The sequence below is a fragment of the Hipposideros armiger genome, unplaced genomic scaffold (genome assembly GCF_001890085.2).
Source record: "Hipposideros armiger isolate ML-2016 unplaced genomic scaffold, ASM189008v1 scaffold_20, whole genome shotgun sequence".
In the NCBI taxonomy this organism is placed as follows: Eukaryota; Metazoa; Chordata; class Mammalia; order Chiroptera; family Hipposideridae; genus Hipposideros; species Hipposideros armiger.
In genome coordinates this window covers 2,600,718-2,613,079 of record NW_017731370.1, presented here as the reverse complement: position 1 = coordinate 2,613,079, position 12,362 = coordinate 2,600,718, and the positions used below count along the sequence as shown (strand labels likewise).

Here is a 12,362-nt window from a genome sequence, read left to right as displayed (position 1 = left end):
CTTTTCTTTAAAATCAAAGAATCTGGCAAAAGAAGACTATGGCTTTCTGTGAGGTGCTAGAGAGCAGAGCCACTTAGGGTTTTAAAGATAACTGACAGAAGACAATTTCTTTACAGGTTTTGGAAGCCCTGGATGAGATGGGTGAGCTACTGCAACTGAAATATTCCCGGCACAGGAAGTCAACGCGCCCTGAACTCTATGACGAGACAAGCTTTGAACTTGACGATTAAGTTTCCTGATCCTGAATGGAACCTAAAGACTTTGCCAGAAAGACCTCTTTCCTTGCCTCAGAAGGGATATAAATGGATTTCTCTCCCTTTCTAAGGATAATTTTGGATTCCATACCAGCTTAATTGAACTGAGGGAGACGTGTTTTTAATGTCTCCAACTCAGGACTGCAGAGACAAAAACATGGTTTCAGATTTTGTTTCTCTCCCAAGTATCCTGCTATAAACACACACATACACTTCTTAGAATATTATTAATGGCAATGAGCCTGTGTTTTAGCTGCTACCGTGCAACCTCTTTGGTCCATACCCTATCAAGAGTTCCAACCTAATGAGAGGGTTTTGATTTTTAATTCAGTAGATCTCTCTACGTGTTTACTTATTCCATCTGCAGACATGGGTAAGGGTGGTGGGCAGTAGCCGACCTTGTTCCATGCATGAAAGCAGCAGCTAGAACTCATTGGTATCATGGGAAGTTCCAGGCAAGAAAGTAAAGAAATGTTGCTTCTACCATTTGTCACATTTGGACTTTTTCCAAGGACAAGTGTCAAAAGCCATAGTTAATGTTTCAAGGGAGAGAACAAAACTGGCCAGGAGCAACTGGAGACGTCTTTGAAGGAAACTTTCCTTTTCCTCTTGCTGGTCTCCTACAGTTTTACAGCTGAGCTTTTGAGGTTTGGAAAATTCAAGACGTTTGTTTCATAAGGAAGGGGGCAGACAGCAATCACAAGCCAATTTCAGGCCTAGACTAAAACCGTAAAGTTATAACAACTTGAACATTTTTGGTACCATGGGGAGTGAATGAATGTTTAGCATGCATAGCCTTTATGACTTTAAGGAACGAGTTGTCATTTTCCTATTGAATTTTGAGTAAATGGTGAGATTCAATTTCCTTTAGACTTGACTCCCAGGACTACACTTGAAGAATGTATTGATTCAAAAACAGCATTTAAAAGCAAATTCTATTCAACTTTTTTCAAGACTGACACCCCCATTTAGACTTATTAATATTAAGTAGTACTGTCATCTGGCACATGCACTTCAATTTGATGCAAAGTGGGCTTGCACACTATTAGCAACTAACTTTAACTTACCTCAGTTCTCTCTCTCTCTTCCTCTCTCTCTCTCTCTCTCTCTCTCTCTCTCTCTCTCTCTCTCTCTCTCTCTGAACACATACTTCTCTAGAATAGTACCCCTTTGCTAATTGGATCTAGTTGGTATGGAAAAAGCCAGTGGAAAACCTTATCTTTAACAAGCTCCCAGATGGTGCCCAGATTTGGAAACTCTACAGAGCAGTGGTGACCTTTTAGCAAAGCTTCTGTAATAGTTTGAATGAGTTACAGAACATTCCACTCCATCAAATGACACTATAAACAAATCACTTCAAGAGAGGTTTGACTTGGTGTGACACAGATGGACCCAAGCTTTCATGCTGTGCACTGAGATAGAAACTCAACCCAAAGCACCAGTGTTGGATGGAGCAATATGCCCTGATGCTCAAAGCTTATTAAAGGATAAAGGTGATCTGCATGGAAAGCTTTGATGGGAAAATTATAACCCCCAGTAGGTACAATAGTTTAAAAGTGGATAATGAATGTTTTTGAGTACTATTAGCAGAAGAGGAGAAAATTTCCTCATGAACATTTTTAAGTGCTGTAAATTTCCTCATGAATGTTTTTATGTACTATTAGCAGAAAGGAGAGAAAGTGGATTCTGAAAATGTGGTTGCCCCATTCTATGACTGATTTTGATAAACTAAATTCCAATTCTTCTCAACAAACTGGTACAGCACTACTTTTGTGAAGAAAACATATGTTGTATAAATGTGCAAAGAAAAGGAAGACACGTAGGTTTTTTCTCTTGAAAATGTGCATTTAATTGAAATTTACCCTCGTTAATTGTCCAAAATGCATGTCCTCAGCCCTGTAAAAGAAACAAGACACAAAGAGGGCAGTAGAACGGCTGGACCTTCCCTAAAGTACAGCAGGCAATAAACATCCCCTTCCATTCTGAATGTCTGTGATCTTCACACTCACCCTTTGAGTTTTAAGCCTCCAGAGGGGTGTCTTTGGGAGCAGGAATCTATCATTGTTCCTTTCATGGAGTATCTTGAGTCTAATTTGTGATAGGAAACTAATCACTTAGCCACCTGGCATGTGAGGCAGTGAGGAGGTTACTCTCTCTTCACCAAGATCCAAGAGTCCTGGGGCAATTTATTACTTTCTGGTGTACAAGATAAAACATTTATCTCTGTCCAAGAGCCTATGTTGAATAAACACTTATGAGAACAACTGTAATCCAAGTGGAATGCTTTCTGAGCACATTAGGAGGGACCCAAGTCCAGGGGGCTGGTATTTTGAGTATATATTACATGTCATAGAGCATGAGGTTGGTTAAGTGAGTGGTTATGAATACTTAGGATTTTTCATTTTTATAAGAAAAATTCTTCTACTGCTAGGTGAAGACCATGATTGCAATTCAATAGGGATTACTTACTGAGTGTCAATAACTACAGCAGAGCCAAAAAATGTAATTTACGCTGGTTTTATTGAGAAAGATAATTTTCTAACAACTATAATTTTATGTACCCCAAGCCTCCAATTTGCAAACATACACACACACACACACACACACACACACACACACATTTTCCTTTACAGAGAAAATAAGAGTATAAAGGTAGAGCGATGAGAATCTGATTGGTAGATAGATAGATAGATAGATAGATAGATAGATAGATAGATAGATAGATAGATAAATAGATAGATAGATGATGGATAGATAGATGATAGATAGATAGAAGGTATTCTAAAAATCTTCTTCAGGAAAGCAGAAGATAAAGGAACCAGACTGGTATTTGTAAGAAGGATGCATTTGCATATTAAAATGGCATAGACACATTTCTAATCTTATCATGGAACTGCAGTATTGTGGGTGTTTGGTTATATTGCCTTTTAGCATGTTTTGGTCTAGCAGAGACCATTGGCTTTAAAATTTACTAGGAAGCTTTTTAAAATGCAGATCCCTGGGTCCCACATTAGACCTCCACTGAATCAGAGTAGCTGTAGAGCCCAGGAATCTACATTTTCACCAGTCTTCCCAGGGGATTCCAATCCATGTCATAATCTGAGAACCATTATTGAGACTTTTGTTTTGAAAGACCCATTGGCTCTAATAACATAACAGAAACTGTGTTTTAATTTTCTACTGATAATTAAAGGTGTTTATACTACTAAATTAAAGAGAATTATGTCAACCTTTTCTACTTAATAGGACATTTTGCTCCCATTTTTCAGGTACTTTCTCTTTCTACAAAAATAGAATCAACATTAAAGAATAACCACCATTCATTTGGAAAAATTATCCCTTCTCTAGTTCTCCTCTGTATCATTTCCTACAAGATGTTCCTTTTCCTTTCATCACCTTGTTCCACTGAATGTGGTACCTTGTTTCTTTATTTTCCTTCTACCCCTTAAAAAATATTCAACCTCTGATTATTTATTTATTCCAATAACAGCTCCTGAATAGGGTGAAAATCTTAACAGCTCTTCAAACATGTAATGCTCCTCTGTATTTTTCTTCAGCAATAGCAAATATAAGTGGCTTACCCTGACCTAAAATCTCTGATAATGAAATCTTAACTCTTAAATATATTTTTTGATTTACAGCAATAATAACAATTGTGTTTTGAACTTATCTGGTGATTTTTTGGCTATTTTTTCTGGTCTCAGTAAGAACAACATATTTGAAGTCTGTTTTTTCACAATGCCCTATGAAGCTGTGTAATGCTAAGGAAATTAAAAGGAGTCTGTATTTTAAATGTTTCTAAGCACTTATTGTGGGGCGTTGTCTTATGGTGGTGGTGGTGGTGGTGGTGGTGGTGGTGTGTGTGTGTGTGTGTGTGTGTGTGTGTGTGTGTGTGTGTGTTTCGCTGAAACATTTGAAGTGACCAATTTCATTTCATTCTGCCTGTGAAATGTTAATTTCTTTAATAAACAAATCACCAAAATTGACGATATTAAAAATAATGGGTGGTTTTGTGTTGATTTAGTTTGAATTATCCTAAAAAAAGATTGAAGCAGAGATTTGCATTTAAGAATTTTATTGAGGAAAATTGGTAAGGATAGCTGCCACTGGCTTGCACTGTGTCACAAGAACCAATTGTGCTTGTCTCTTCTCAGTTCTGCATTCAGTAACATTGCACTGGTAATTTAAAATTGGTGTGTTGGGAGTATTTGCACCATGGAAATTGTCAAACACTACAAATTAAGGATCTAGAAAGCCAATTGTTAAACATTTACCAGCACACCACTGAGACCACATACAATGGTACAATATCTAGGTTGGAGTGAGAGAACAAGATTGGAAAAGAAGGAAATTGAACTGGGATGTAATCATAACAAAGGCCTTATTAAATCCCATGGGGAGCTATGCAACTGAGATTGTCCTTTAGAGTTAGCTTGAAATGAAGTAAGGGAGCCTTTATGTCCTCTCCACAATCAGCTAGTCATGGGATGCAAGCTACCAGGGCAGAGGCGTGGGGAAGGGCATTACCTTGAGCAAGGCTATTCGGCTGAAGGCATTTCTTGGGGAGGAACTTAGCTATGAGCTGACAGCAGTCCAACCACTTAAAAAAATTTATTTGCAATCCATCCATTTAAAAAAAGTTTTATGGGGCTGGCTGGGTGGTTCAGTTGGTTAGAGCACGAGCTCTGAGCAACAGGGTCGTGGGTTTGATTCCCACATGGGCCAGTGAGCTGCGCCCAAGCTGAACTGCCACTGAGCTGCCAACAGGTGGCCGGATGGCTCAGCTGGTGAGAGTGCATGCTCTTAACAACAAGGTTGCCAGTTCGACTTCCACAACCCGCCCCACAACTAGACTGGACTTGGAACTGAGCTTGAGCCCTCTACAACTAAGATTGAAGGACAACAACTTAACTTGGAGCTGCTGGGTCCTGGAAAAACACAATGTTCCCCCTCCTCAATTCTCCAACACTGTTCCCTTCCCCAATTCACCAATAAAATCTTTTAAAAAAACCCAAAAACTTTTATAATGGGAAATTTTAAATATACATAAAATAGAAAATAGTATAATGAACCCATGTACACCTGTCATCAGCTTCAAATATAGTCAATTCATGGCCTGTCTTTTTCATCTATCCCCACCCACTTCGCTCCCGCTCCCACCAGATTACTTTGAAGCAAACCCCAGAAATCATATGATTTTCTCAGTAAATATTTCACTGAATCTCTCTAAAAGGTTGTGATGTCTTAACTTGTTCTTTAATTTGTTTCAATCTCATTAAAAAATAAATCTTCAGGATAATAAAAGCATCAAAATGAGTCAAATGTTAACCTTTTCTTTCTCTACCTCATACCCTGCATGTGAATTTCCCGGATCAAAATTAGGAGTTATTTCTAAAGTAGGTATGTGGTGTCTTGAAAGATAACACATCAATCATTTTTGGACTCTTAGCATGTGACAGACACTATACTAAGAACTCTGACATACTCTATTTTCTAGCGGTAATGGACTCATCTTGGAAGGCAGCTATGTTAAAGTTGTCAGGGGATTGGCAGAGCATAAAGAGGACTTCCAAGACTCTGACGGGCCATTGCTTTTCTCTGAGAATGCCCACTTCCTTATCAAACCAAATTTCTTCATAAGTTATTTCAGCTAAATTTTATATATTAGCAAGGCTGATTCAAGCAGGAATAAGAGAACAAGTGAATCCAGTTTACCTGTTGGGAGAAGGCTGATGCCTGTAACAGTTAGAGTTTAAGGTAGAACTTGTCACTCATTCTCATTGCATCCATTGGTTCAAATGAAAGACTTAAATCTGATGGTTGCAAGCCAAGCACTCTAAAAAGTTATCACAGACACAAACCCATAAAATATACAACATCAGGAGGTCAGAGTAGAAGCAAGAGGCTTTTTTTTTTTTTTTGCTGTGGCATGAAACAGTGCTCCCTTTTATTCAGCCCAGATGCTAATTTTTATATCAAAAATATTGATTGAAGGAGCTAATGATTTTGGCTCTCACCCAAGTTTATTCAGGATCTTACTTAATTAGGTTTGGGTCGGCTGCAATGCCCATGGCCAGGGTTAGGTCTGGCTCCAATCACCACATTATGTTCTCTACTTCATCACCGTCCAAGGAATAAGGCAAGGAAATTGCTGCTGCTTTGTTTCTCCAGCCCATAAGTATGTTTCTTTCCAGATTTGAAGCATGCACGGAGCAAATGTGTAAGGAAGACCAAAAGAAGTGTAATGGCTTCACTGTGATGAGATCAATCTAGCCTACAATCAGACTGCGATCCCCAGCATGAATAAGGCTCTGTGTGTGAAAAATGAATGGGTAGCAATGTGAGATCATGGAAAAAGATCTTGGCATCTTTTGAATGAAAAATTTTCACCAGGGTGATGTAGCCAATCAGTCTATGAGTATTTTAAAAGGGAAAAACAATCTCTTTTGCCAACAATACATGGTTCCCCCATAATGTATCTATTTCATAAATAATTATAGTTAAGTCATGCAACTATTTTAATAGTGTCCATACCAATTTCAGATGCTTTATCCAATCTTTAAAAAAATCTCTGCACACATAAAGCATCAATAAATTATGGTCACAAATTATAAATATCTATGATTAAATGGGTCTTCCTTTATCTATAAAATAGTATTGGTATTAAAAAATATAATTTAGTTCCTCTAAAAAATTTTCAACTAAACATTTATAAAAAGTTTTTAACTCAAAAATTCTTACATAAAACTCCGAAGTATGTTTTTTTTTTTAAAGATTTTATTGGGAAATTGGGGAAGGGGAACAGCGTTAGGGAATCAGGAAAGGGGTACAGACAAGTTGCTGTCCTTTTGTTCTTCAGTCTAGTTGTGGAGGACGTCGCTTCACTGGCCCATGTTGGTATTATCATTGCGCCCTTCCCAGGTGTGTGGTCATTGCCCTCTTCCCAGGTGAGGCAGTCGCTCACAGGCCATTGAATGGCCACTCTCAGTGGCTCACGACAGCTCATGCCGGCTGCCAGCCACTCACGGTAGCTCACGGCAGCCCACTGCAGCAGGGGCTGCAACCTACACTGTCGCTGGTGACTCATGGCATCCCAGCTCCAAGCTGAGCTGTTGTTCACCATGTTAGCTTTAGAGGGTACAGCATCACTGGCCCTCATGTGGGATCCGAACTGGGCCCTGCTGCTCAGAGCTGGTGTCCCAAGCCAACTCAACCAAAACGCCACTTGGCCAGCCCCGAAGTATGTATTTTTAAAGTATTTTATTAATAAGACAACTCTGAGTGGAATCAAACAAATGTTAAAGATTTCCTTTATAGATAAGTCTAAAAGTCCTACAGATAGTTAATGTTACAGGTACATTACATAGAAAAATTAAAATATTTTATTAAAGTGGGCTCATATCCAATGATATGAACATCCTCTTAAAAACTACATTTTTTTACTGTGAATTTATTATTTATAATTCCAAGTAGAGAAGAAACATGCCAATTATTCAAATTAATCGACATGGGCCTCAATCTTGAATAACCATGGAAGATCAGGGATTACCAGATATTTGAGGAAAACCAGCAACACCCAAATGAGTGGCCAAAATTTAAAAAGAGAAAAACTTTCACTGACAGAAATAGACAATCACATAAAAGAGCACTTTTTAAATATTCTAATTATTATTCTTGTTGGTCAATAAGACTGTATGAAGGTATCACATCCACAGAATAAGTTGATATAAAAAGAAACAAAAGTTCATAAAAATTTAAAATATTTAACATTTAGATGTTTAATGAAAATAAAACAATAGAAAGCAAAGAAGAAAAAATGTTTAATTATAAAGCAAATGACAAGAAAGGTAAAAAATTAAGAGAAAATTTTTAAAATATCACAGATACATACAGGAGGACCAATATTCATCTAATAAAAAGTTGAGAAAGAAGGAATCAGGAAAACTGCAGACAGGGAAAAAAATCAAAGTAATAATAGAAAAAATTATTTCTCTGAAGCTGAAACAAAACAGAACATGGAAATGGCCCAGTAAGTGATGAACTGATCAGTAAAAATACATTTTCTTTTTTTAGTTATTTTTTATTTTTAAATTACAGTTGACATTCAATATTATATTAGTTTCGGGAGTACAGCATAGTGGTTAGACATTTATGTAACTTACGAAGTGAACCCCCTGATTAATCTAGTACCCAGCTGGCACCATACATAGTTTTATCATGCATCCCCCTGACTATTTTGTAACCGCCAATCTATACTGTTTAATCCCTTCACCTTAAAAATAGATTTCCACCTAAAATCATCTTCATGAAATTTTGTTACTCCAAGGATAAAGAGAAGAACTAAAATGTTTCCATCTGGGGGAAAAAAACAAAAACAAAAGACAATCTCAGCTACAAAAGTAAAAATAACAGATTTTATTTCTGAATATTACAAACAGGTCCTCCATCAAGTTCATTCCAATTTTCATATCCATCAGCAGTGTATAAAAATACACAATTTCCCCAATCTGTGCCAATGCTGAGTATTACTATTTTTATAATCTTTGTTAGTCTAATAGAAAAGAAAATGAGTTTTAATTAATGTCTAGTTCACATTTACTAGTGATGCATTTTTTTTAACATGTGCATTGGCTGTTGTATTGGTCTTTTGCACATTTTTTGTTTGTATCCCCTGCCACTTTTTCTATCATGGATGGCTCACTAGCATTACTGGATGCTAGAAGACAATTAAGCAATGCCTTTGAATTCAGAGGAAAAATAGTTTTGACTCTAAAATCTTATGTACAGAAACATCTATCTAATCAAGGGAGGGTGAAATTTGGAATTTTTTCATTACATAAAACGTTCATAAAGTCTATTCCCTCAGTACCCTTTCTTTAAAAAAATTGCTTGACCAATACCCCAGTAAACACATCTAAACAAAAGGAAGACATGGGATCCAGAAAGGAGAACAATTAATATCAGGAGTACGATGAAAAGAAATCCAAGAATGATCATTTATTAGTTAAAGTAGATTAAACTTTCATAACAAAAGATGATGGGCTGTGTTTTGCTCATATAGATGTCAAAATTAATGTCTGTGGTTGGCAAGCACCCTCCTCCACATGGTGTTTCAGGACCCATGTTCCTTTCCCAGTTGGAGCTCCATCAAACCTTAGACTTTGCCATTTCATGTTGTGACTATAGATTTCAACCTGTAAGAAAGGAAAAGTGAGTGTGGAGGAGGCCTACCCCTTGTTCTTATCTGATGATTGACTTAACTCTGACTCTTTGGACACATTCTAAGGAGGATGGCAGGCCCTGATTCCACAATCCAAAGTAAGTATCTGATTTATAAGCAGAATTGCTACAGATAATACCCTGATATCTCAGTTTCTAGAGATCCTTCCCCAACACGGCTCCAACACCAACCCTATTTACTCCCATCAGGTAGAGGAAATCTTATAAGCTCTATCCATATTGCAGTTATGAAGCCCAGAGTCATAACCCCACTGCTGACTGGTCATGAAGTCATACCAATCATTTATCCCATCTCTCATTCTCATCACTTCATCTCATGTGGAAGCATTCACCTAGTTCCTCAGAAAAGACATGTGCAAGGTGCCTGTCAGATCTGAATGCTCTCAGCCAAGGCACCTTTCAAAAGGCTCAGCTGGGCCATACTAGAGGAGGAAGCACCACAGAGGTGGATGTCCAGTTTGAGGCAGTGGGAACTCTGTCTTGGTCAACAAGAACTTTGGTCATGCTAAGACTGGCCCATATGCTCCTCAGGATATAAAGGGAGGTGATAGGTTTCTCACCTCTGTGATCTTCACTCTGCCTCTCAAATTATCACACCTCACATTGGGACCCTCCTGGGTTTCATTAGTGATGGGGAAAGCCAGCCAACTGGGGATTAGTATAGGTTTATTTGGGGTTGGCTCTTTTAAAATTCCACTTTCACAGGGTAATAGCCTGGGGTCAAATCTTCAGTGAAATGCTGGAAAAGAGAAAATACGGTGCACTTTATGGCTTGTTTATCCATCTGCATCTTCCCTGGTGCATGTTCCTGGAGTCCAGGGTTATGACCTTTCAGGGTTTTGCAGCTTTTTCAAAACTAGTCTTCAGTGACTGTTTAAGGACTAGGAGAGGTAGCCACTAAAAACAACATCATGCACAGCAATTCATTCCTGCTTCATCCCCATGTAGTGGTTTCCTTCCTTTTCACCATTCAGCCCTAAACTTTAATATATGTGAGTGATGTGAAAATAAATCGTGTGTGTGTGTGTGTGTGTGTGTGTGTGTGTGTGTATACACACTTTGTCTCCTCACTTTGCAAAAGTAAGAATTTAGGGACATGCTTCTAGAAAACTCTTGTTCATCAGAATTCTATGAACATTCATGTTCAGGTCTTTTGGATTTATACTTCCAAAGTTCGTGATGAAACAGACATTCTATTAAAAGGGAAAAGTACCAAAAACAAAAGTCTAACAGTGAGCTTCACAGTTTGAAACTTGCTCATTTTGCTTCTGGAGAAAAATAAAATGTTTTAATAAAAAGATGCTTAAAATGAGAGACAGGCAAGTTGAACACAGATTTAATTAACTAAAGAGCTAAGAAATTTTTTTAAGTTGTACTGTTTTCATTAGTGTGCCCTTGATTTATACTCATAAGATATCCCAAAGAGGACAAACTGCTCTCAACATTGTTTATTATTAATCAATTTTGAATGCATGAGGTATATTAAAAATGTGCACGTCTCTCAAACTTGAAATTCCTCCTCTGAGAATTTTCACTAAAGAAATACTTCTAAAAACTTAGTTGCTGGCAACATTATGGTCTACATAACCAGAAACCTCTCATTGCAAAGTGAAAATACTACAGAAAATGTAAGATCCTTTTAAATGCAAAGCTGAGCCTGCAAGAAAGTTAGAGAAATCCCAGGGATGACAAATAAAAAGGAATGTGAAATCTTAACATGAAAGAGCTGAGCTGAAACTTCGGTGGTTGTACGGGTATTTTTTAGTCTTAGTAACGTAGAGGCTTGAATATTAATGTCCATTTGGGAACACAGATGAGAACTTAGGTTAGTGAGAAAAATCTATCTAAAGGCAGAGAGAGATGACAATGATGTTTTCTATCTAGAATCTAGATAGAGAAAAAAATTAGTCTACTCTGAGAATTTATAATCATAGAGCTGGCCTCATGTGTTTGGCATTCACATTTACATGAGAATTCCCATGTCAAGAAATTAACATAAAATGTGTTCTGACCTGATAATACCTACTGTGTGCCTGGAAGAGGAAAATAGAAAAACTCTCTGAAGGGGCATAGTCTTACACCAGGATCCTCTCTGAGGTCCCACAGAAGATGAGCTCACAGTCCAAAATTATAAAACTCATGGGGAAATAATCCACTATGAGCAATTAGCTCATATCAGAAACAATGACAACAGACACCCTTATATAATCACACACACACACACACACACACACACACACACACACACACACACAAATCATGTTTAAATGATTAAGGACATAAAAATGAACAGAGAATATGAGAAAGAGGGGACAGATTTGGAAAATAGAACTTTTAGAAATATCAATATATGATAATTAAAATTAAAAGATAATTAAAAAAAGAAAAGATGGGTTAAACAGCAGCTTAGACACACACACCTTAAGAAAAAATTAGTGAACTGTAAGAAAGAAAATTATTCAAAGCACAACCCAGAGAGATAAAAAGATAAAATATATATACATATATATATGTATATATATTTAAAAGAGCTTAAGAATAAATTAACACTATCACAAAGGTTTAGCAACAAGGACGAATATTGTTTATAAAGTTTAAATATTGGAAATCATATAATTGTCCATAAATAGAAGATGTGTTTAATTTTAATATGTTATTTTTTAAAACTTTTATTTATTTTAAGATTTTTTTAAGTTTAACTCAGGTTAAATAATACTGTAAAAATGTATCTATTGGTATTGAAAGTACAAATATTTTTACAAAACTAATTAAATATTTAAAACATGTATGTACATAAATTCATAAAAAATATCTAGAAGACAATACCCAATTTTCTCTGGAAAAGAATTGCGTGTGCATGTGTGTGTG

At 36.9% G+C, this 12,362-nt stretch overlaps 1 protein-coding gene across 1 annotated transcript in view; it reads left to right on the top strand.

Moving 5' to 3' along the window:
• SPTLC3 (serine palmitoyltransferase long chain base subunit 3) overlaps positions 1-2,938 on the top strand; it is a 150,720-nt gene extending 147,782 nt beyond the window's left edge. The window contains exon 12 of the mRNA XM_019635237.1: positions 117-2,938. Within this exon, the coding sequence (XP_019490782.1) occupies positions 117-230 (114 nt within the window). The 3' untranslated portion in view covers positions 231-2,938. The remainder of the gene's footprint in view (positions 1-116) is intronic.
• The last annotated feature ends 9,424 nt before the right edge of the window (positions 2,939-12,362 follow it).